Below are 26136 nucleotides of genomic sequence, written 5' to 3' on the forward strand. Positions count from 1 at the left end.
ACGCTGGGTCTTTCGAGGGAGAATGCTTTTTTTTTCTTGGCATAGGTAATTGAACTCAGGACCTTGCGCTTCCCAGGCAGGCGATAATGCCGCCAATCTCCTTGGCCGAGAATTATAAATTTTACAGCTTAATCTTCTACACCGTTAGCTGCAGTCTGAGGAACGATGGCTATTCACATCTTATTCATGCTTTTTATTGCTGATATCCTTGCAACATTAAACTGAAGCCTAATTCTGAAAGTCACCGTGGAGGGAATTCTACCCCGTTCAAAAAGGGCTGCAATTAGGGTAGTCCTATAGGTTTTTAGCTCGTGATTCCTTAAATTCCATCTGGCACATTTTGAATTTAAAAGTTGCTCTTTAAATGCGAGCCAAATACTGCAGTCCTTACATCAGGACCGCCGACTGGCTTAAACGCAGCAGCTGTGCGCCTAGCTGTACCGTGGTTAAGGAGCTAGAGCGAACCTGCCCCCGCCCCCGGAAACCCCGCCGGATCTGGACTCTTACACAGGTCCTAATGTGTGCCGCGTCTTCCTTATACACTCACCCTTGGATCCTCTACTACAAAGCAATTCCCAAATATGAACACCAAGTTTAACTAAGGTTTAATCAACGTTAAAAACCAACGCAGAACTGTTCACTACACCCAGAGTATAAAGAACACTGAAATTTGAAAAGCTTATTAGCTAACTCAAGTGTAAAAATCTGTAGCATAATGAAAAAATGTGATAAAATGAGGCAAATACCGACTTTCCAATTTATTTAAATTTATTAAGGTTGGAACACTATGCAACAAATAAGACAAGTTACTGTATTCCTAAAAGGTCAAAGGAAAAGAAAATATTACATCTCCTACACTGTGTAAATCATGACCAATACTAGTATTTCTTACAGGGACTTCATCAACATTTTGCATACAGACATCAAAATTTGATTTCTCACACTGAAATGACAGTACTAGTCAACATCACTGTAATACTATAAAAAAATCACAGTAACATTTTCCAAATGACAGCATGTGAACTTGTGGTAACCAACATAGTTCTGAAATATGTATCAAAGTGCACTGATACTGAATTGTGTTTTAGGTAAATCCTGTCCCAAGGGCTGTGCAAGTGAGTGGCCCTGAATACCACCAATATTTACTAGCCTGGTGCATGTTAATAAACAGTCAAGTCATTGTAAGAAAGGGGCACTAAAGGAGCTGCTATTATCTAAGCTCTTTTGTCAAAGTAAATGTGAACAATGTTTAAAAACTTCAAAAGCAAACACAACCTTTTGCTAAATGTAAAATGTCACATGAGATGGACCCCACAGCAATCTGAAGCAAATATCATTCTTTACTAACTTGAGAGCAAACCCAGCTCTCTTCTGGTGACTGATTTGAGAAGTGCTGTGTGGGCCTCCTTTGCAGCATTTTTAGTTTGCAAAAACAACACATTAAAGATTACATACAGTTGCAATACACTATTCTTTTTTTTTTTTTTTTTTTTTTTTGGTGTGTGTGCTGGGGATCGAACTTATGACCTCACACTTGCTAGGCAACACACTATTCTACTTGGATTTTAGTGTTGGTCCTTACTGTTCCACATCCTGCTACTTGGAACTTTAAGCAAAGAAATTACTGGGCCTCTTTGGCGCTGATTAAAGTCACAACAGCATCTCAGGGGAACTCAGAACAGGGCAGGTAAAACCCCACTTCCCGCTGCACTGGGCCTTCCAAACAGCCTGAGTCCTTGGCTCTTCCTCCTAACAAGTCAAACAACACAATCCCATCCCCCGTGGCAAGATGAACTCTTCAGTAGCAAACCTACATTACTTTCTGTTACCTACTCCATCCCTCTGAAATTTGTGGCCTGTTTCTCAAATATCTGCATAGAATGGGGGAAAACCAGGTATGAAAACAAAACAGGATATAGTTCTCTCTGTTGTCAGCCCTCCTCTACCTCAGCGAAGTTAACCATCTTCTACTTACAACATGGGAAAAGGAAGCTGAAACCACCTTCTATATACAGACTTCAATGCATCAGAAACTGACATGTTCTACCAGATAAGCTGCAATTATCTGTCAGCTGAAGAAGGCTAAAAAGTCACTTCTGCATTAAGTTGCTTTTCCGAGTTCCCTGAGCACTCACACAGCCAAATGGTAATGCTACATACTCATCTTAAGCCTGTCAAGAGGTAGGCCCTTTACTCCTAACTTCTACAGTTGTGGTTGAAGCAGCTCTCGCTGTGGTTATTATTTACCGGCCAGTGGCAGATTTCAGTACTGTATTCAGTGTAGCTACTAAGTAGCGATGCCTGCTGGGAGTTTTGGTTTCTTTTCCTGCTCTTCCCTACTTGCCATTCTGGGAACTGAACCCCCAGGCCCTGGCACATGCTATCTAAGTGCTCTCCCACTGAGCGACACTGCCTGCCCATGTATTCTATTAGGGAAGCAGCATTTCTCAACTGAGAAAGAGAAAACAGTGCTAAACATGAATTTGAACACTGTAATTTTAATACAGTCTACTCAAACTTGCTTCCGTACCAAGGGACACAGAAAGCAGAGAAAAGCACGTTTGCATCATAGGTATCACCAGCCTTTTTTCCTTCAACCCACGGTCTCCTTACTGGGTGCAAGAAATGGTACCACTAGTGGGCTGCATTCCACTTCCCCCAGGAGACAGAGCCAGTGGGCACCTTAGATAAGAGCCAAGTCGCTATCCCTTTTTAAGGGTTTCTCTCTTTTCAGCTACTACTTAGAATCCTCTTTTTTCACATCCTCTCCATCCCAGCTTGAATTAATGACTACTGAGCTTACAGGTGGGCTCAGAATCATGTATTTCCTTGGTGCCTGTTTAGGAATATGATCAAGCAGCACACAGCATTGTTTCATATCTCATAGGAGAAACTTTGACTAAAAGGGGCACTCAGCTGGTGACAGAAAGAGCAAGTTAAACCATTTAACTTAAGACACTAGACCCTAATGGGAAGATAACAGAATTCTATGTAGTAGGGAATATGTTACATAGGCACAAATTACAACTACACTTGTTTCTGTCTTTTGGAGACAGGGTCTCATTATGCAGCTCAGGCTGGCCTGGAGCTCGCATTGTAGCCCAGGTTAATCTCAAACTCACAGTGATGCTCCTGCCTCAGGCTCCTGAGTGCTGGGACTATAGGTGTGCACCACCACCACCAGCTTACAACTAAATTTAAATCCTTTCTTCTAATCTACTGATTATCATCTTAAGTCTTCTAGGTTTGAAACATTTATTGTGGGCGTGTCCCCATAGCAGATCCCATTAAGGTACAGACTAAAACAGGCATCTTTTAAGATAGTGATAAGTCTGTCCCTTTCACCATAACTCACTGTTCCCACTGAGTTTTTAAATTACTCTTTGCATTTTTCAAATTCGGGGCTAAGGATTCAATGTAGTAGAAAACCACCAATTAGAAAGCTCCTCTCATTTTAAGAACATTAAAGACATACAGACATGACTACCCACAGTGTTTTACAAGTATCGCATCTAATGATAGCATGATCTACACTCACAATCCCTGTATGGTAGGTTCACCAGGCACGCCTAAGGAGTTGTTCTGTATTTCCTTCTTCAACACAAAATGTTTCTCAGATGGTGGCTTTGGCTTAAGCTACTGCAATGACGTCAGTCCAGGCTCTGCCTGAGAACTACTGCGTCCAAACCGAGAGGCCGCTGAAGAATGTTTCATCCGGAGAACCCTCCCTCATCTCCTGGTTTTAGGTCAGCATGCCACGGGTGGCAGGAGAGGACAAGAAGTAAAGGGCAAGTTCCCTTTTGTAACAGAAATTTTATACTAAAAAAGGATAGCAGTAAAGACCATGTAAATGTTTGGTACGGGAAAGAATAAACCTTGAAAGCTCAGCTCATTCCCTCTTTACTTTTACCCCTCCAGGTCACTCCTGTACAGTAACTCACAGGATGGCTGGACGGTGTGATCTTCACATATGGAAGGCAGTAAGCTTACTGCACACGTTCATGCCATTCAGGCATGTGACACTGTGGTACACCAGTCGGTTGTTTTATAGTAATTCTGTGGGTAACTAAGCTCTGTTTGGAGGTACAAACACAATTTATTTCAATGTAAAGGTAATTACCAAATGAAACAGGGAACTTAAATGCTTATATCAAACATGTTGTCCTAAACAGTATAAGAAAATGATGCTCTCAAACTTACAAAATTAATCTAATTTACAGAATCGTCAAACACGATTCGACAGAAAATATACCAAATCTCACTAGGCCAAACTACCACTGACTTCAAATAACTGACAAGGAAATATTTTGGTAAAGTGCCCACAGTGAGAGTAACTTTAAAAGCAGCCCCTGTGTCCTGCAGAAAAAGTGACAGTGAAAACATGTCACATTCTCTGCAATAAAAATACTACATGGCACTCATGCATTCAGGGGCAACATCCTGGACCCACAGCTTATTTCACATTAGTGAACAAATCCAGGATTTTTATAACAGTTCTGACTTTGGGCCAGAAGATAAAATGTCCCAAATATACATATATACAGATCCTAATTTCTAGCTTCTTAAATTCTCTAGTTCTGCAACATGGCTTTCTGACTTGTTTTTAAACGGAGTAAGTATGCAATACACTTGTATTTGCACTTTTAAGCTAAGTAACTGTACACATCAAGTGAGCCCGGGATGGTACTAATCTATTCAAGGTTATATACATTATCTTTGGATATTCTGAGAATCAGTTTAACTGTCTGTTCCCGTAGAGCAACTTAATTTTCTAAGTTACCCAGGAAATGCATTCAACCATTTACAAAAACAAAAATTCTAACATGTACTTTATGCTCTTCCACAAGATAGGTACACATTAAAAAATATTGTTCAAAAACATAAAAATATATATTATTTCTTTCCTTTGCCATTTATGCATATAAATATTTTACTGAAGATGCATTATTCAATAAACAAATGCAAAAATTGTTTTATATAAAGTATAGTTCTCTGCTATTTAGCAATAGAAAATATAAAGTGAGTACAATGTAAGTATAGTCACTGAAGAGCTAAATTCAAGAGATTCAAAAATGAAAACAGCAGTGAACAGTTCCTTGTATAAAAGTCCATTAAAAAGTCATGTTGTAACATTAAAAAGTGATTTTGTAACAGATTACAGAAAAATACAAGCCAAGAATGCAAAACAGAGCACGGATTCCTTACAGCCACATTCTTCAGTCTTGTTTGAGCTTGAGGCCAAACTTACTGTTCACTTTTTGGTTCATCTTGCTTTCCGTTAAGCTCCTGATCAACTCTGTTTAATGAAAAATACAGATTGTAAGACACAACTGTCTTTCTAAAAACTCAACAACTCTCTAAAAACAGTCACTACTTTCAGCATAGAATTATTATTCTGTTAAAAAATAAAGCTTTGCAAAAAAGCAGGCACAGTAAAAGGCTACCAAATATTATTTTTCCCAACCAAAAGAGACAACAGAACTTTAAGGCAGGAGGACGCTGGCAAGAAATCTGACTGCTGGTTTTTTAAAGGGTATAAAACACACACAAACACAAATAAACTTTCTTCAAAGTTTATGACATGTAGCTTGGCTGCAGCAGGGATCCAAGTGCTAAGAGACTGGGCAAACAACTCCCTCAGAAGTGATTTTGTTAAATGAAATACAAAAGTGTCATTAAAGCTATCGGTTGATCAATTAATACTTTTTAAAATCCAGTAATAAAAATGCATATTTATAGAAATCCAGTTGTTTTCCAAAATGCATTCATACGCTTTGTGAACATCTTTCATAAATTTTGGTAGTAAGAAGGCATGAGAATTTAACATCCAGAAATAAAATCACTGGATTAGTGGTGGGTTGGAGAGAGGCTTATCAATTTGAGGATTAGAAGAATTAGATAACACAGGAATTACAGAAAATGCTTCAAAGATAAGGTACAGCAGTCCACTAATAAATCTGCAGTGGTATGAAGACCCTTCTGTGGACGGGTTAGAACCATCTGGTATGGCCAGGCATGAGGCAGCATGTTTATAATCCTAGCACTCTGGGAGCAGCAGCAGGAGAACTGCAAGTTTATGTCCAGCCTAGAGAACTTGTCACAAGATAAGAAATAAAAAGGGACGGGGATACAGCTCAGTGCAAGGGCCCTGGGTTCAACCCTTAGTACTGCAAAAATGAAACAAACTATCTAGTAAGATGAAAGATACGTTTCACACTTGTTTCCATTACTATGATCATCAGTATCCATTACTGCGATCACTTGATCACTTAAATATCAATTAATCAGACGAAAAGCCCCCGCTTGTTGTAAAGCCAGGCTGACACCACCTTAAAACACTTCTCACACTGGTACGAAATATCTGAAAGGTACATGTTTCCTGATAAGGCATGCAATACATGTCTAATTTTTTCGCATCTAAAATATCCTGTGTACTGATACCACAATTATTTTTGAACTCTGTTGAAACATTTAAATTGCCATTTCCCCGGCCACACTTGCTCTGAGCTGTCTGAAACACTGGCGACATCTCAGCCCTCTGCTTCCACACCTATCGTGTCCTATCCTGCAGGCACCAGGTGCCTCATGGAGATGTCACCTCAAGTAAGCTCCCACACCTCTGTGCTCCAAAGTTTGGTTTTAGAAACATGTTTTTATATTTAAATTTAATTGAAAAAATTAAATTTTGTCCTCAGACTGACAAGGACTTATTTCTCAAGGGTCATTTCTCAAGAAACTGCAAAAACTTAAGAACCTGCAGGATACATGCAATATTCTAGTTACAAAAACAAAAGTCATGATACAATCAGAGTGACAAGTTTCACATAACCCATTTACTTAAAAAGGATGAGTTGTACTTTTTTCCTAATGTCTAAGTATTTTTGACAGTTGACTAAACAGTAAGAACTTAAAAAATAAAAAAAGACATAGAAAATATTTCCATCAACAAAGGCAACTTGAAATGTAAGAAGTAGCTGGCTTCAAAACAGTAGTAATTCCAGATTGTATTTTAGATTGCAGTGGCTTGTCTCACAAATGCATAGCTCTGCCTAAGAAGCACTGTAACATCTGGATGCTCTAAAATCACTGTCACTTTCTTTGTTAGTACTGGTTAAATTATAAAGTGTCACACAGAAATGTAAAGCTGCGACTGCCATGTGCTCAACTGGATTTCCACTCACCAACAGAACTGAAACGTGTTCAACATTAAGACTCTCCAGTTCCAGTTGACCTCAGTTGGCAAAAACAATACATAGAAATCTCTCAACTTAATTCTTAAAGAAACACTGTATTAAACTGTTTTGCTAATTTTTCAGTATTTTAAATATCTATTTAAGTAGATTCAAACCCTACTTTCCTAATACAGAAAATGATAATTGTCTCATACCTTTCAACTTCTATTATCAAGATATAAGTAGATTGTTATGCTTGAAGCAGAAGTATTCAAAATTAAATTTGAAACGGAAAGCACAGTGTTTAAGTGTTAAATGGTACATTGAACTTGTAGGTATTTTATCACATGTAGAATCTGGTTGGTTAGCAGGCTAATTTAAGCATACAAGGAAATCAATGTTGGTTAGCCAAAGAATATATGCACTGCAAATATAATCATCAACCCCAGGGAAGAAGAGTGATTCCTTAAAAAGTCATCTGCATAAATATTTCAAAAGCCCTACTCAGGGAGTTAAAGAAAATGGTGAAACAGTTTTAAGTGCATTTGGTATTTCAAAAGATATTTTTAGGAACTTTTCTGGTTTCACCATCAGTATTCAGACACACAGAAAGGAAGGACGAGAGTTGAACTCCCAACTGATATGACATTCAGTGGTAAAACAGGGCGGCTTTCGGTCACACTCATCGCTGGGAGTTTTGTGGTCACCATGCATTTGGAGCTGGGGTATGTTTATATTTACACGTGCTCTCATCTTTGTCTACACGCTAACCAACCAGTGAGGCAGAGTTAGTCTGTGCGATGCGAATGGACTAGTCTAGATGCAACCCCGTCAAGGTGTGCATGTACCTTTTCTGTTTCTTTTTAAACTTTTCTTCTTCATACCTTGGTAGGGAAGAGTTATTTCAGTAAATAAACATGAGATAAACAAAAACTAAAAAAGGCACTAAAAATAAATACTAGTCTATATGCAAAACCAAAAACACACTATGTGGAAAAGTAAAACCTTAACAAACCTGGCACAGATACAATGAACAGTAAAACCTTGGGATATGACCAAACTTTCCTGCTAATAGCAAGGTGAGGCTTGGGTAATTATGTTAATAGCCTTATAACACGTCTTTTAAGATAAAAGGAAGTGGGTTTTTTTTGGTTTTGGTTTTTTTTTCCTATCAGTACCGGGGATCGAACTCATGACCGTCTGCTTGCAAGGCAGGTGCTTATGCTGCTGAGCTAAATACCCAGCCCCCAAGAAAGTGCATTTGGTAAATAGAATAAATTCCAATCACTGGAATACTAGGCGCTGGGCTGATTTCAATGAAAATTTATTTCTCTGTGCGTTTGTGTGTGTGTGTGTGTGTGTGTGTGTGTGTGTGTGTGTTTTAGATGGGGTCTTGCAACATAGTTTAGGCTGGCCCTGAACTCACTATGTAGCCCAGGCTGGCCTCCAGCTCATGGCAATCCAACTGCCTCGGCCTCCCAAGTGCTGGGATTACAGGCGTGCACACCACACCTGGCCCTGACAATATCATTTTTCAATGCAATAAGGAATTTCCTCCAATTGGGAAAGTAACATGTTCAGGTTGAGAATGTTCTTTAGTACTCATCAACCAGAAAATCACTTAAGACTATAATCACCAGTCTTTAAATCTATGAAATGAAATCCTATAATGAAAAATTATTTCTCACAGTTTTTTAATCGATAATCTAAGAAAATGATGATTTACAGGGAAGACGTGGGATAAAGGATTCTTCTGCTTTTTGAAAGGTGTTACAGATACTATATGAGAATTAATATTGAAAACTATTACCTCTTGCATGTCAAAATATAAAGAGCTAACATAATTAAAGAAATAAAACAAAACATACTGTTTGATGCACTCTGGTATACCAACATACTCCATTGGAACAAGTTCCGCTAGTTCTGCCAAGTTAAAGACGTATCTAATTTTTTGGCTGAATTTTGAGCTATGGAGAAAATAAAGACAACTGCTTCAGTGTTTCTGACTCACAGGACTGACAAGAAATTAATACAAGGAAAAAAATTTTTTTGAGTGAAAGGCTTTTAGGAAATTACCTAATAAATGGTCTTGTAACAGCCAGAAGTGTTCTGATAAACCAAGACGGATGTACAATGATTAGAGATTTCAGGTTTTTCCGTAGCCTAAAGAAAAGAAAATTTATAAACTTCTACAAATCCTAATGCCAGAAATGAAAGAGACAAAAAGTTATGTGCAGCTTTATACAAAATAACTGACACTGTCATCAGATGTTCTAGGCACAACCCTCTTGAAGATAAGATGCATTCCTGAGCTGATGGTGCCTCCTACTGCTGGCTCTAACAGCAACTGTACTTACAAAGTACACACCCACACCACAGCCAACCTCATCAGACAGATCCCAGCACACACTCACCACCTTCAGGACTGTCAGTCAGGGCAGATGAACAAAGAACACAAAGTAAACTAGTTTCGCTTTTCAAAACTAGGGGAGCTATGGCCCAGGGTTATAGCTCAGTGGCACAGTGCCTGTCAAACACAAGGTACTGAGTTCAATTCCTGGTATCCCCCTTTCCCCTTCCAAAAACATCAACCAACCAACCAAATACCAGGCCTGTAATTCCATCTTTTAGGATGCTGAGAGGAGACTTGTTGCCGAGTTCCAAGCCAGCCTCAGCTATAAAGTGAGTTCAAGGCCAGCCTGAACTGCAGAGTGAGACCCTGTCTCAAAAAGAAAGACTAAGGAGAAATTGGTCCTGATTTCTTTAACATCATGAAATGGACTGTGCAGGTAGGGAGGTAGAAGCAGAGATGAACAAACACCGTGAGTTAGACCTAACATCTATTCTTAAGAATTTTAGTGGGGTGTGGTGGCACATGCCTTCTAATTCTAGTCTCTGGAGGCGAGGCAGGAGGACTGCCATGAGGTTGAGGCCAGCCTGGGCCACAGTGGGTTAACCACAGACAAGGTTAGCCTGGACTGTTGGGGACCACAAATTCACAATGGCTAATGTTGCATACTTCCCTGTGGGATAAAATGGAGGTCTGAGATTATTGGGACCACCCATCTGAGATTTCCCATTGACTCTTCTAAGCATAAAATCATCTACGCTTCTTGAGTTATCCCGGGACCACACTGCAGGACAAGCCCCTTCTTAGCATACGATCATCTACGTCCTCCGAAGTCTGAGTCCTCTGCCAACTGGAATGCCTTGCCAGCCTCACCGTATTGCTGCACAACCTAATAAATAGTGGCTGCCTGGGGAGTGGAGGAGGATCCACCTGGGATGCTGACTTTCCAGCCACTGATGCAATATTGTACCTGTCTGTGTTTTTATCTTTCTCACCGTACTCTTAAGACAGACAATCAGGACTCTCAGTCAGGCTCCTAATACTGAACTACAAAGATCCTGTCTCAAAAAGCAAAACAAAACTTTAAAATAACCAAATAAAAATCATGCATATTTCACACATAAATAAAATTATCACTATGGATACACACACACACACACACTCAGCATTTGTATTTTCCCGCCAATCACAAAAGCTAGCTACTGTCCAGTACAGGTGTGAAGAAGAATCTAGTAATGTACCTGAGTTCATTCAACTAGTTTGAATTAGCCATGGCAAAATCAAATCAATTGGAAGATTAAAGTTCTACTAGTACAGACCACTAATTCCTATGGGAATACATTTCAAAAGTTTGTGTTGAGGACAATTACAGCTAACCTAGTGCATTTATGAAAGATAAAATACGTTAAGCACAACAAATTAGGGAAAACTCAAAAAAGCAACAGAAAATGTGCTATGTTCCCTTTCCTTTCCTAAGATACACATTGTAGGAAATATTTCAAATGGTACAGATGAGGAAAATAAAGAATGGTCTGATAAGTCTGCCTTGAAGAACTGGCTTTTCTTAAGAATTAGCTATTCTCTAAGACAACTCAGAATTAATTTTATTCCTAACATTCTAAAACACTGCCTTTAGAGAACAGAGATTCACAAAATTAATTAGGAAGTAGAGATGGTATCTTTAAGTGGCAAAGAAAGTAAACTTTAACCTAATAAAGACACTGTAAAAACCATTCCGTTCAGTTCTCCACTGCGCCTACATTACCTTCTATCGATCTGCTGGTAGCACTTCCTGAGCCACCCCAAACTGGGCATCTTTCTCCGAGTTGTTGCACCATTCAGATAAACTATCATGTAGTTTTCCGCTACTAACAGCTCCAACGTGCCGATAACATACCTATAAAAACAAGCTAAGTCAGTATGTAGAACTGAGCTAGACTTCTCAAATTACACAATTCCCTCCTCAGGTCCTCTTAGTGGGGAAAATGTAATTAAAAACTTAAAGCTGCATTAGCTAGCATTAGTGTTTTTTAAAAAGTTGTTTCTTTGAGGTATATACCGAAATGTTTACAGATGAAATGACATGGTGTCTGGGATTTGTCCCAAAATTATACAGCAGGGAAAAAAGTGGGAATGGAGAATAAGTTAGTAACTGGTGAGGTAGGTGATGGATGGATGATCTGATATATTTCTCTTTACTTTTGTGTAAGTTAAAATTTTCCACAATACGGATTTTTTTTTTGGTCTTTTTCGTTTTTATCAGTACCAGGTATTGAACTCAAGACTGCCTGCTTGCAAGGCAGGTGCTTATGCCGCTGAGCTAAATCTCCAGCCCCTACAATACAGATTTTAAAAAACTGCTGGAACCTGAAAAACAGAATGCTTCTGTGGAAATAAGAGAACCACATCATCTCATTATATTGGGCTTCTAGGAGTAAATGTAATTTAGCTATTTGATTCTAAGATGAAATCAACTTCTAGAAATGTAAAATAATGAAGCTGGAACAGACAACTCGAGATATTTCTCTGAATTTTAGATTGTCAGTTTTTCTGTTGAACTGGAAAACTATAGTATTATGATGATATAGAACAAGACTCAGAACTGACATTATGATTTTTATATCACTGACTTTCACTTCCTTAAAGTAGAAACATTTACTATCTTAGAATTCTGTCTAAACATTTTTGTTAAATACACTTACTTAAAGAGATTGTCCATCAGGTATCTGTAGTTAGGCTGACCACTCTCAGGCATAAAACAGACAGCAAACACTACAATGGCATTTAATCCATCCCCATAATATCCTGAAATATCAAAGATCAGATCACTGAGAAGACTTGTTGTGAGGATACTCTGGAGGGCATCTGTAAGGCTGAGCCCATCTGTAAGACTGATAGGAAACTTAAATCTGTATAGTTAAAAAGCAGGCCATATGCTAGCAACTAGACAAACAGTGATATAATCCAAAGCGAAACAACACAGTATCTATATAAACATTCCGTATGCAATTTATGATTAAGGTGAGTACTTTTAAAAAAAGATAGTTTTATATTTGACAATGCCTAACACTTTGTAGAATTCAGGATATTAAAATTAAGATCACAACTCTGATATAATTATTGACGAAAAAACTAGTAACATTAGTTCTGTTTTAACAATCATTTATTTCTATTGTTTATAAACATGAAAAAAATCTGAACATTTCAGAACATTAGAACCTTAACTTTCTTAATCCCTTAGTCACAAAAGACATTAAGTGTGATAATTCAGTAAGACAAGATGCCCTAATTATTGTCCTGTAAGAAAAATGAAGTATTACTTCAGAAAGATAATTAGGTTTAAAGCATAAGGCAGGTCTCACAAGTTTCTTTCTACGAACTAGCTGAATTAATGCATGTCTGTGGACTTCCTGATTCAAATTAACCTGTTTCCTTCATCTGAGTAAGATTAAATTAGGCAGAAGAATGTAACTGCAAATATTCAAGTGATTGCTTTTAGATGAAGATTGTAGAAGCAAGCAAGAAAATGCAGCTGGCAGAGAGTAAATTAAATGAAAAGGAGAAGAAAAGAATCGGTCTTCAGTCTTCTGTGCTCATCTGTCCAGGGTTATAACGGAGAATTTAAGGAAATATTCTGACGGCCACTATGTTCTGGCACTGTTCACCCAGTGCCAAGGTAGACGGCTGTGTATGTACAGATGGTTTGCCACGGCTTATGACTTATACTTTTATGGCTTCCCTATTTGAGACTTAAAAATTTCCTAAAGGGAGGAACTAAACTTTGTTATGTTTGTGTACTCCACCACTTTGCAAAGTAGGTGCTCCATAAAAATGTAGAATTAGTTTTTTCTAAAGCTAAACAATTTATAGGGACGGGGGTTTAGTTCAGCGGCATGTGCCTGCTTGGCAAATGCAAAGTCACGAGTTTGATTCCCGGGGCTGGGGATTTAGCTCAGTGGCATAAGCGCTTGCCTCGCAAGCAGGCAGTCGTGAGTTCGATTCCTGGTACTGACAAAAAGGAAAAAGACCAAAGAACAAAAAAAAAAAAAAAAAAAAAAAAAAGAGTTTGATTCCTGGTACCAAGAAAAAAAAGCTAAGTGATTTATTTGTTCAGTTTTAAGGTAAATTAAGCATTTTATTTATTTATTCCCAAATCTATTTTATTCATAGATAAAAAGAAAAAGAAGAAAAAAAGCTAACAAAATTTTAAAGAACATCATTGGGGGTAACAATGGTACACACGCTGCACACTGTGACCCCCAAATCATTCACCCAGAGCAAAAACATCTGTCTTCAATTGTCTGAGCAATACCAATACAAATCTTTCTCTTCAGCAAACTCAGAGAAATCAGTAGTATAAATATCAACTATTTTATAACATATATACATGTTTTTTCTTTCAGCTTGTCACATCAATGAAATAATACAATGTTTACAGATGTGTGCCTTATTTATTTCATTGAGCATGTTCTCAAGGTACAGCCATTTACCTATAAAAATGTTCAGCTTATTATTCTTTATGGCTGAGTAGTATTCCATTGTACAGAAATACCACATCTTTTTTATGCTTTCCTCAGTTGATGGGCATTCAGGTTGCTTCCAAGTGCTGGCTATTTTAATTCTTTTGGGAAGATAATCAGAAGGGTAACAGTTGGGTTGAATGGAACCTCCAATTCTAGTTTTTTGAGGAATTTCCACAGTTGTTACAGCAGTCTGCATTCCCACCAACAGTGGAGAAAGGTTCTTTTTTCCCCACAACCCCTCAAGAATTTGTTACTGCTTCATTTCTTGATACTAGCCATTCTTTCTGTGGTGAGGTGGACTCTCAGTGTTGTTTTAATTTGTATCTTATAAAAAGCGTTACAGTTTAAAAGTCTAAGTTTTACTAATATTCAAGAAAATCCCTGTGAACTAATGTTGAAAGAAGCTTTATCATGATAGTCCAAACTGGAAATAACTCACGTGCCTATCGAAAGGAGAATGGATACGCAAATGTAACAGAATACCATTCAGCAACTAAAAGGAACAGACAATAAATAAATGCACTAATATGTGTTTTTTAAAAATGTGCTGAACAAAAAGCAGTACATAAGACTGAACAGATAGTGTGATTCTAGTTAAATGAAAATTTAAAAGGCAGAAGTGACTATCAGGATACACGTGAGTGAGCACACTGGTTACTGCAGAGTATGTACTGGACAGAGAACTCTGGAGCAGAGCAGTTCACCATGTAAGTCACGAGCGCACACGAAGGGGACAAAGCACACTCTTGGCGAAGGGTTAGAGACAGGTGCAAGGTGGGACGTTTTCCTCTGCACTCAGTGACACTTTGAATGTGCTGCATGCATATATTAATGATTTTTTTTTCTTTTTTAATCTTTTTATCAGTACCGGGGATCGAACTCACGACCGCCTACTTGCAAGGCAGGTGCTTATGCCACTGAGCTAAATCCCCAGCCCCCTATATTAATGATTTTTAAATTTAGGTTTTATTTTTTTACCTCAAACTTATGTCATTATTCTTTCAAAATTATGCTAATGTCCCTAGTGATGTTTTTTAAAGTATTCAGATTTTGGATGGTGCATTAACATCATGTGTACCTCCGTGGCTGATGACTTTCTTGTAGGGCTCGATGGCCTTCATGTCAACCCGGTGGTCCTGCTCGCCAATCCTGAACATGCGCCAGCGCCGCCCATCCTCCTTCTCCTCCGCTGCAGTGTACTCAGTCACCGAGCCTTTCCTAATGACTTCAGTAGTTTTGGGTTTTGGGAGATCATCTGTCAAAATAAAAGGTTTTTGAATTACAAACTGTTATTTATACAATAAAAATGAAATTATGTGTCAACCACTTTACTATCTAGATTATGCAGCTTTTTTTTTTGTTTTGTTTTGTTTTTTGTTTTGAGGTAGGCTTGCCCAGGCTGGCCTCAAACTGCTGGGCTCGAGTGATGCCAAATAGCTGGGAACAAAGATACATGCCAGCGAATCTGGCTATTCAGAGAATTTTCATCATATCCTTTGAAGAATTTGAAATATCTCTTTCATAATAAAGGAAGAGGCTTGATCATAGTATAAGGCCATTTTACGTCTTTGGAAATCAGTTTCTAGGGCTGGGGATTTAGCTCAGCGGCATAAGCACTTGCCTTGCAAGCAGGGGGTCGTGAGTTCGATCCCCAGTTCCGGAAAAAAGAAAAAAAAAAAACAAAAAAGGAAATCAGCTTCTAGAAAATTTCTTTATTGCCCAATTCAACAAAGCACCTAATCTCCCTAATCCAGGGTAATTGATTTCCAAAAGTTCAGAAAAGATAATTTGTAAAGCCATTACAACTGTACAACAGTCCCACAATGGCTTTCCAGATTGCACTTACGACAACACTGTCCAGGACAGTCACTACCACAGATTACTCCAGGTAACTATCGGAGGGCTAATATAAATTCCCAACACTGAAATTCCAGATAGAAAGTGGTTAACGACTTAGTGCTCATTTTTCATGGGATCAATTTTACAAAGCAGAAATGTGTGTATATTTTGAAAAATACATGCAAAAGTCTATTTAAATTAATATTAGCCAAAGAACAAGCACCAATGATCAAGTATAATTTATGTTTCAAGATTGCAATTTAGTTGATTTTTAATAAGTGATGATTTTCAAAATTTTAGTATCATAGTCCTTACCAAAAGATGGGGGAAGGGGAACCTACTGCATGTTAGTTGTTTCCAAGACAAAGCTGTTAACGGAAAATATCCTTCCAGGAAATGACTACAGCAGCATTAAAGAAAGAGACAAAACACATAGGCAGAAAACTGTTTCAGTATCTTTATAAAATATTGCTTATTACTGGACTGCTTACTGAATCAGCGAAAAAAGGAACAAAAGATAAGACTACCACTCTTCACTGAAGATAAAATGCCTAATGCTGTACAGGCCTTGGAAGTGAGGCTCATTTTAAAGATGGTATATATTACCAATAACTATGTAAAGATACTATAGACAGCAATGGTGTAATTGAAGAAAGCATGCAAAACCAAATACATGCCAATTCCTTTGAATTCCAAATTAAAACGATAAAGGTACGGAGGCTAAGGGTACACATTAATTCACATTGGTCAATGAGTGAAGTGGAGCACTAACAAGCAAACCTGCTTAAAAAACCACCCCCAAATCTCAATGCCTTCTCTGCAAATCCTCAACTATCAGCATACTCCTTATCTGCTGAAAAGTTTTCCACACACTTCCACTGAAAAAAAGCATGCCATAATTACCAGCTAATGTTTCTTAAGGAACTTGTGGAGAACACACTTTACTCCACTGGTCAATTAAAAAAAAAAAAGAAAAAACTTCAGAAAAGCACAGAATATTCAAGTGCTTGCAGAATTTTGTATCTTAGTAACACAAATGTACGAACTTTTCAAAGAATATTTTAAAATCTCTTAGAACACTGACTAGTAGACTTCATTAACAAGTTTTAAGGTTTACCAGTTCTCCCCCTCCTCCTACAGAGCATGCCCCTGTGAAAGCATATTCGTGTACATAAACGAACGTTCGCAAAGATCGGCAAAGCGTTACCTTCCCACTCAAACTCGTTGCTGTTCTCTGATGGCGTGTCCAAGCCATCTAGGTCGACCTCCCCACTCTCATCCAAATCATCTGACAGCACAGAGCCATCGCTAGGGTCCAGTGTCAGGCTGATGTCTGGAGCTATTAGTTTCTTTCTCACTTTATTTCCATTAACTTCTGGTGAGTCTGGAATCAGGAAATGAAGAAAAACTTATTATAAGGAGTGTTTCAGAACAGCAATGGTAACCTTTTACATGCTGGGTGCCCAAACAACTCGTCCATCATTGACTGGTGTTGACCCTGAGATGCACACAGCCCCGTTTGGTCATCCTATGCTCAGGCGCTGGGCCATATGGGGGCAGCCTGGCTGGCGTACCAGCAGAGGGCTCTGTGTGTCTGTAGCAGCATGCATGCCATAGGCTCGCCACCAATGCTTTAGATACTTTAGTTAAGTATGAGAAACACTCTAGCCATTTAACAGGAAACAAAATTCCAAGAGCAATTTTTTAATGATAGCAAAGTTTATTTGAAAAAGCAAAAGTGAAGAGTGATGGAGAAATTGGCTCTGCAGAACCAGCTTGGGGTGAGAAGAGGAAAAGCAAGCAAAGGGTGGGCTATCTTAAGGACAGCCACTGGAGCAGCTCTTCCTGGTGTCTGTGTCCTTGCCTACTGTGTAAACCCGGAGGAGCCTGATAGCGTCTCTATGGGTGCTGGAGGTGGGATTGGAATCCCAGCTCCTCGGGCTTAGGTCGTATCTAGGCCCTCCTGCTGCAAACCTGCCTGAGTTCTCCCGAGAAGTCCACCTGCAGGGCTTGGGAACTGCTCTGTGCCTGAGTCCAGAAGCTTCCAGTTGAGTTCACCACCTCCTTCCCAAGCAGCCTTGGCATCCCCCAAACCATCTCATTCCTGAGAAATGTATCCCCATAGCTCTTTATGGAGAGCAGGGGAGTAGCAGGCTCTGTCTTCTATCGCTCAAGGTGAAAGGGGCTACAGATTCTACCCACAGCGGACTCTGTGCACTCCAGCTGTCCCAGGGTGCTAGGCCCACTGGCCGGACTGAAGAAAAACCTGGTCTCCTGACTGGCTGTGTTCAATAACGTTACTGGACAGCACCTTCTAAAAGTGGTGCACCAAATTAAGTGCTGCTGGCTTCTGTGGTGCTTGCATCTCTTTCTGGAGTTGGAATCCAGGTCTGGCCGGACTGAAGAAAAACTTGGTCTCCTGACTGGCTGCGCTCAATAACGTTACTGGACAGCACCTTCTAAAAGTGGTGCACCAAATTAAGTGCTGTTGGCTTCTGTGGTGCTTGCATCTCTTTCTGGAGTTGGAATCCAGGTTGATTTCCTCTCGAACAAAGAATCAGAAACAAGTAAAAAACAGCAGCACAGTTTATGTGAAAAAGCGAAGTGTAGTGTGTGGGAGAAACTAACCCTGCACTGCAAGCGTAGGCAAAGTAAAGAAGAAAAAACACTGGATACAAGTACACCCTGGAGGTGCTGGGGATTTAGCTCAGCGGCATAAGCGCTGCCTTGCAAGCGTGTGGTGGTGAGTTTGATCTAAGGTACCGAAAAAAAAGAAAAAGACAAAAACAAAAACAAAAAAACCCAAAAAAGCAAAACAAAAAAAACAAGTACACCCTGGAGAACGTAAGACGGGCAGCTGTACCAAAGCGATAGCCCCAAAGCATTAATTTATAAAATTTCATTTTTACTACAGCCTATGCCACTGACAGGCTCAGAGGTCCCTTTTTTTTAAAACAGAGGCTGAATTTACAGTCACATCTCACTACTAAAAATGATCTACTACTATTTCCTGTAGAGAGCCCCAAAAAATCAAGGGTATGCTTTGGAAAAGTTGAATTTCTCAATTACTCCAAAAATGTTTCTTTAAGGTTCAATTTATCCTTTAGCTCCCTATGATGGAGTAAATACTCAATGTTGTTGTTCCTTATTTTGGGACAAAAACAAAAACAAAAAATGCTAAAAATTAGCATAAAATCCACTGAAAACGAAAACATCAAGTTCTTACCAGGCTGGTTCTCTGGTCCAGGTACACCGAGTATGTCTGCTTCAATACTATCATCTTCTGGTAGAGGTCTAGAAGATACAAACATGCTGTTCCACTACACATGTACGTACACACACATACACACACACGTATGTATAACCTGATGTTCAGAGATCTATGAAAATACAACTTACGGAAACGATTATGTGGAAAATGGAATAAGGTAGTATTTTCTAAGCTTTAGTAACTCACAAACTATTACTAAAGAAAAAACCTCTGGGCTGCCAAGAGTTGACATACATAAGTAACATTGAAACAGATTAGATTCCTTGTACAACAGCTCTCCAGTAATGATAAAATGTATACCAATATAAACTATAAAACAATGCAAATGCACAAATGTGCTGTATGATGAAGCTAACTTTGCTTGTAATGAGAAGATGCTATGGGCCACAATTCTTTGGGTTCAGCGCCTCTACACTGCCCCCGTCATGTGCTGTGGAATGGATGCCCCACCAACTGTTCCCATTCAAATTACGAGTCTTCTGACCATGATGGTGAAAGCAGCATTTAAACAGAAGGTAGCCTTTCTAAAACTGTCAAGGTAGCTGCCAGATGATAAAGAAGATCCTTGTTTGTTAGTTTTTTGAGATAGGGTCTTAGTATGCAGTTCAGGTTGGCCCCAAACTCACTATGTAGCCCAAACTGGCTGCTAACAGTAACCCTCCTGCCTCAGCCTCCTAAGTTCTGGGACTACAGGAATGTGCTACCACACTTAGCTCCTTGTTTATTAACTAAGCTTTTTTTCTTGGAAAAATCCCCACACAATTTAAAAGAACAACCAAAGACCCTCTGGAAGCCTCCCAGTCCCTAATTTTTAAAATACCGTATTAAAAACTGTGTACAACAAAAAAATTGCAGCTTAAAATGATCAAAAGGAAAAACTAGCTTATATACATATTTGGTTGGAAAATGAGATATAAGAGACTCGTTCTAACTACTGGAAAGGTTCCAGAATCATGTGTTCATGTGTGTACATGTGTAGCGGAACAGCATATTTGTATCTTCTAGACCTCTACCAGAAGATTCCTAGAACCAAATAATCATTTCCAACACTTTATAAATGAAGTGACACTTCAATAAAGACACTCTGAAGCTCTGGCGTCGCTCACATCGGGAAATCTTCATCTTGCCACTCCTCTTTCAGCTCTACACCTTCCATCCTCAGCCTGGACTCGATGTCAGCTGCAAGCTCCTGACAACCCAGAGAGCCGAGGGCCTGTGAGGAAGCAAGGACCACAGTCAGTCAACTCCCACCGAACTCCCCACCTGCTAACAGTGAGCTCGCCAGCTCACACTTTCACTGACGGAGTGCAGCGGCTGGGCCATGAAACTGGTTCATGGGGTTGAAACTTGCTTTTGAAGAATCAGAACAGAAGTACACTTACCAGCACTGTGTGTAGGAAGAATGTTATTAGGGGAAAATAGCTGTCCTCAGGTGCACATGTACAATTGAGTCTGGCTGTTATTTAAATGTACTTCATGAGTTACACAAAAAATTGAAGTGTGACAAAAATAAGTAAATATATTTTCTACTACAGTATCGCAACTAAATATTCTATCTGTTGGATAGAGGTTATTTTAGAAACTGAACATGAGTACACATTTACACTCATGATTCAAACTTAACTCTGGTTCCTACAAGGAAGGATGTAAGTGGCAATATCCTTATTTCACAACGGGTGTCTTATGATACTCCTTTCACTTGAAGAAACAAGAAGTCATTAACATCAACTGGTAAGCAGTATCACAGAAACAGTGACAGGGACAGAGGCAAGCAGTATAAATGAGAATTTACTTCACTTGGAATCAACAGATGAAGCTATTAAAAAAAATAACAGAAACACATTGCTTAAGATTCATAAAACACTAATAATACCAAAAGCTACAAGTGGCTGAGATCGGAGAAGAGGAAAGGAGGCAGCACAGGGACAATGACTTACACTGTAGCAATCCTTACTGTTTTCACACAAAGTTCTTCTTGACTATTCCATTTGTAAACACTGTAACTTTTAAAAATACTTATCAAAAAAGGATTCTCACCATTTATACTCATACCAACTGTTCTCAAACAAGGAAGTGGTCGTGCTTTAGGCTTGGCCTATCTGCTACGATGTTACAGTACTCACAGGACAAAAAAGTTGCACCCCTCAAAAAAGTATTGTATTTTAAAACAACAAAATTTGAGTGGGAATTCTGCAGAAGTGCTAAGTTTCACATAAACCAGTTCACATCCTCATCAAGACCTGAGGGCTGGCCTCCCGGCTTGAATATAATCATTCAGGGAATATGGTTTCATTCCCCAAAACTGAAGTTTTTGCAGAGCCACTCATTGGCACAGAAGAACATGGCAGATACCGATTGCTCCTCAAAGTAAAATACTTGTTTTGCAAAGCTGGTTTATTTATATATAGGAGTATGCTTGCTATTTTTAATTCTCTGAGGAAACAATGAGCCAGGAAGTTTCAAAAAATTAGGGAAAAACACTTAAAACAATCTTGACTTTGTAGCAGTTTTTGTTTCTTACAACTTCTACTTCAAGGCACATTTTTAGTACTTACTTTATACAGTAACCCGATACAGGCACTCTCTGTAGAAGATGGGGCACCTAACTTACCAGACAACTCCTTCTGTTTAACACACATGCTCAAGCACTAGCAGCTGAAAATACAAGCTCCAGATTTTAATTCACTACACTACTCAATGTTGTTTTTCTCGGACTTTGGCACCCATTCTGAACAGGTACATTCTGCACATTCAATAATCAGAGAAGCTTCCCCTCATCTCTTCTTCCTGGAGGGTGTTGAAAAGCACCAAGATGTTCTGGATGTCTTTTTCAAATACTTCAAATATCCAGAAAAATATGTGACATTTCAAACAGGATGGAGCATGTTCAGGCTGGCAAGGCTATAAACTGTCTAACGTTTCAAAAATAAAAGTATTGACTTAAAGTGGCAATCAGTGCACTCCTGAGGCCTGCAATTATTAGTTAACTGTAAAAGAAAACACTAGGTAGCAAGCTTTCTTGTTACTCTTGGACTTATTGTGTTTGTTAAACTAGGTAAAAAGGACTATGCTTTACCTCCAAAAATTACAATGAAACTATTTTCTGAGTATTTACCCATATGCAACATAAGTTTCTGTTGGTAAAGTTATTCTTGTAAGAGAAAATGTTTCTTGTGCCAAAAAAATAAAAGATATCAAAAAAAAAAAAAAAAAAAAAGAGAGAGAAAATGTTTCTTATAAAATTCCATATCATGCCTTTTAGCTGTTTTTTAAAAAAAGTTATTACTTTTTTTGTGTGTGTGTGTGTCTTTTCGAGACAGGGTCTCGCTCTGCAGTTCAGGCTGCTTTGAACTCACTATGTAGCCCAGGCTGGTCTCGAACACCCAACGTTCCTGCTGCCTCAGCCTCCTGAGTGCTGGGACTACAGGCATGAGCCACCACGCCCAGCACCTTTCAGCTGCGTTACAACTTCACAAGTTTATCCTCTGAAAACTGCTTCTTTTGTGTATTGAAAGTTCAAGTGCTTCAGCTCTTAGCCTACTTATGCAGCTTTCACTGTAACACTAAGCCATGCAATGTTAATACACTTTTGCGTACTGCCATGGACATATCGTTGAAGGGACAATTACACCAGTTAAACCAACAGTAGGAGAAAACATGAACAGATTTACTCTATCATTTCATCAAGGAAATTACATTTGGGGGAAAGTACACTAGGTAGATTAAAATAATTTTTTTTTTTTAAATTTTATTTAAGGAGAAAAGGAAAAAAAAAAGCAGGGAAAGGGTACAAGTTATACAGATTTACAGAAAAAAAATGAACAGTAGGAAATCACTAGTTAATGGATTACATATTGTCATCTTAGAAATAATTGTTCAAGTCACAAAATTAAAGCTTGTAAAGTGGACATTCCATCAACGATACTGCAAACAGTTGTGTTCATTGATCCAATAAAACTCTGTGATATCATTTTCTATCTTATACACTTAAATATACATGCAGTTATATAGTTTGGAAGATTAAAATAATTTAAATAATTGAGAGAGTACTCTTCCTGGAAGCACTTTAACACCCAGCAGCTGTAAGAACAGGAAACAAGAAAGGAGTTAATAAGCACAAATCACTTTGAAGGAAATCAAGACACTGCTGACTTACAAGTTAACTGTAGCTATTTCCCATTTTTTTTTTTACAGATTCAGAAAAAAATCAGAACGGGGAAATAACACTTTGTTATGCTATTTGTTAAAATAATCTCTTGCAACAGAAATAATGTAATTTCTCAATAGATAGGTGGTAGGGGCAGCACATTCTTCCTTGTGCCTGTTCCCTCTGGAGGTCATGATGACCTCCAGCCTAACCTCAGAGAGGTTAAAAAGCAAGGAGCTAATGGAATTCCTCCTTGGACAGTCTGAGGGGACGTATACATCCAATCAAGACTAAGAAAGAGATTTCTACATGCAGGTTAGCAAAAGAAGCAAAAATTAAGTATTACACTGATATTTAGAACTGTCTGAAACTTAAAATTTTACACAGCAATTTTACTATTATGCAATTTAACATTGCTAATTAGGTGCAAGTAATAACCACCTATGCTGAAATCAATTACAGCTGGCAGAAGAAAAACAGGCCAAATTTCACTTGCCCATTTTCAAAAAGGTTTCATTTTCAAATATTTACTGTTTTAATAAACAGTCTGTATGTTTATGAAGATCATAAAACACTACCCCCAAATCTGTACGAGCTTAGTCATTATTCCTTTCAGGGTAATAAGAATAAAATGAGATGCTGTGTCAAAAATGTTAACACAAAGGCTGGGGGTGTAACTCAGTGGCACAAGCGCCTGCCTGACAAGTGTGAGGTTGTGAGTTCGATTCCCGGTACCAAAAAAAAAAAAGGAAAAGAAAAAAAGTTAACACAAAATAAAGAAAAATTAAATTAGTGCTAATTGCCTTCAAAACTGTGAAAACAGAACAATTATGACATCTAAAAAGCTGCATTTTATGGGTCTTGCTTTGTAATTCAGGGTGGCCTTATACTCACTATGTAGCCCAGGCTGGCCTCCAACTTGAAGCCATCCTCCTACCTCGGCCTCCTGATATTACTGGCAGGTACCACCAAATCCAGCAAAAGCTACATTTATTATCAGTAAGCAGAACATACTGGACATGATGAGATCTTTAAAACGATTAAAACCTAAAACCTGATCACAAACATGGATGTTAAATGGTTATTAGTTAAAAAATTATAGCCTGAGAATGACTTATCCTGCTTTTTAATATATACATTTAACGAATACCTTTCAATCCACTGTCACACAAGGCTAATTTACTGTACTTACACAGATGTAGTGTAAGCATCTTTCTCAGATGCTTTCCTCCTTATCACTCCAACAGGCATTATTCCAGATGCAATGAACAAAACCACTGTCCCACTTTTACACCCAACAAGTTTATGAGGTATAAAGCACTGGTGTTATTATCCCCTTTTAGCTTACATATGAGAGGAATGAGGACACATCCTGGTTCCCTGGGGAGACCAGAACTGTTTCTAAATGTATACCCTGTCTCCAGTTCACCTGCAACCCTATAGAAAGTAAGTCTGCAATGCTTGGAAGGCCCAGCAATGCCTAAAGGCCACAAAAGCACTGATTTATAATTTGGATCAAGTTGCAAGTGTACATATGTCAGTCTCCTGCACTTCCTTCCGGTCTAAGCTCAACACTATTGGGCTGTACTAAAGATTATGAAGACTAGAAGAGTTTTAGAGGAAAACGTAGTAAGAACTAGGAGTAAATGTGCAAGGTGACCAAAAACGAAACAAAACAAAACAAAACACCCAACTAGCTTTCAGGGTGACTTAATTGGGTAATTTCAATTATAATTGAAAAAAAATCCATTCTCAAAGAATTTCTTCAACTGTAGAAATTCCTGTACTTAAAACTATAAATGAATACATCTAGTTGAAACTAACAAATCAAACACGAGGAAAAGGAGATTCTAACTGCGGCTGGGAGGTGAAGATGAAAAAAAGCAATACATTAAACTACAATCACACACTTTATCCAACTGGCTAAACAGGAGGTACCACGAGTACCTCGATGAACACATCCAAAGCTATGCCCTCTAAGAGCTCCCAGGCCAGACAGAGCAAGTTTTCAAGCAACGTAATAGAGACCTAAAGAAGCTTCTGACTTAACTGAGTTCCTCTAGCAGTCCTCCGGGACAAGAGCTGCACCCAGGAAATTCAAGCCATTTTTGCCAGCTATGGGTGTTGAAAGTACGCAGGGTCGCAGGGACTCGACTTTCCATGCACACACCCTCTACTTAGTTTGGCAGGCTCGGGAACCTCTATTACAGCCCTGATTACCTTGGTTTCCGCGTCTATCCCCCGGGGCTATGAGGCTCACCAGAAGCCCAAGTGTCTTTGTTCGGCACCAGAGCTGACGCCAGTCGTAAACACGGAACCAACGCGCCTGTCACCGCACCCAGGCCACGCCGGCGGGGTCGCGGAGGAGGAAGGAAGGCTCCGTCCCGGCACAAGCAACCACGGGCGGAAGAGAGAGGGCAAGGCCGGCAAACGCGGGCACAGCCGGGCCAAGGGCGGGACCAGGCTGGGCGTGGATCCGGGAGGCGGGAAGCAGCTCCAGAGCGCGCCCAGGGCGGCCCCGCCGCAGAGAAACCCCGCTTCCTCTCCCGGCCAGAGTAGCCCGCGGCTTCGCCCCCGGGACGGGCACCCCAGGCCCGCGCCCAGCCCTCCCGGGCCGCGCTCACCCCGGAGGAAGCCTCGGCTCCCTCGTCCTCTTCGCCCCTCCAGGTCGGCGACGTGGGGCTGACGGCCAGGTCGCAGAAGTCGGCGCCGAGCGGAGCCCGCTCCCCTCGGTCTGCGGTGGAGACCCCAGCTTACTGTCCCGGCCGCAGCTGTTTAGACAGCAGCGGCAGCAGCTGCTGACCCGGACGCAGTGAACCACCCGGCGGAAGTGA

The 26136-nt window shown here is 39.5% G+C and overlaps 1 protein-coding gene across 3 annotated transcripts; it reads right to left on the reverse strand.

The window, feature by feature from the left end:
* Nucleotides 1-750: 750 nt before the first annotated feature.
* Bnip2 (BCL2 interacting protein 2) lies at nt 751-26136 on the reverse strand. Of its 3 annotated transcripts, none has more exons than XM_063243521.1 (11): nt 25927-26136; nt 20262-20368; nt 19111-19178; nt 17092-17268; nt 15124-15300; nt 12225-12327; nt 11288-11419; nt 9249-9335; nt 9041-9139; nt 8021-8056; nt 751-5296 (listed from the first exon to the last, which is right to left on the reverse strand). In XM_063243521.1, the coding sequence occupies exons 2-11, from the start codon at nt 20309-20311 to the stop codon at nt 5245-5247; spliced, it is 981 nt and encodes a 326-aa protein (XP_063099591.1). In that variant the 5' UTR covers nt 20312-20368; nt 25927-26136; the 3' UTR covers nt 751-5244. The 3 variants fall into 3 exon arrangements, with proteins under 3 accessions (XP_063099591.1, XP_063099592.1, XP_063099593.1); XM_063243522.1 differs by lacking the exon at nt 25927-26136 and adding an exon at nt 25523-25862; XM_063243523.1 differs by lacking the exon at nt 8021-8056.

Source organism: Cavia porcellus, unplaced genomic scaffold (genome assembly GCF_034190915.1).
Source record: "Cavia porcellus strain 051 isolate PalLab524CR breed Dunkin Hartley unplaced genomic scaffold, mCavPor4.1 scaffold_38, whole genome shotgun sequence".
In the NCBI taxonomy this organism is placed as follows: Eukaryota; Metazoa; Chordata; class Mammalia; order Rodentia; family Caviidae; genus Cavia; species Cavia porcellus.

Excerpts from the sequence above, each read along its gene's own strand:
- Bnip2 (XM_063243521.1), bottom strand. The coding sequence starts at position 20,311 with ATGGAAGGTGTAGAGCTGAAAGAGGAGTGGCAAGATGAAGATTTCCCG. Across the intron at positions 9,140-9,248 it reads GTTACAAGACCATTTATTAG|CTCAAAATTCAGCCAAAAAA; the intron begins GTAATTTCCTAA and ends TTTTCTCCATAG. Across the intron at positions 8,057-9,040 it reads ATACCAGAGTGCATCAAACA|GTATGAAGAAGAAAAGTTTA; the intron begins GTATGTTTTGTT and ends TTCCCTACCAAG.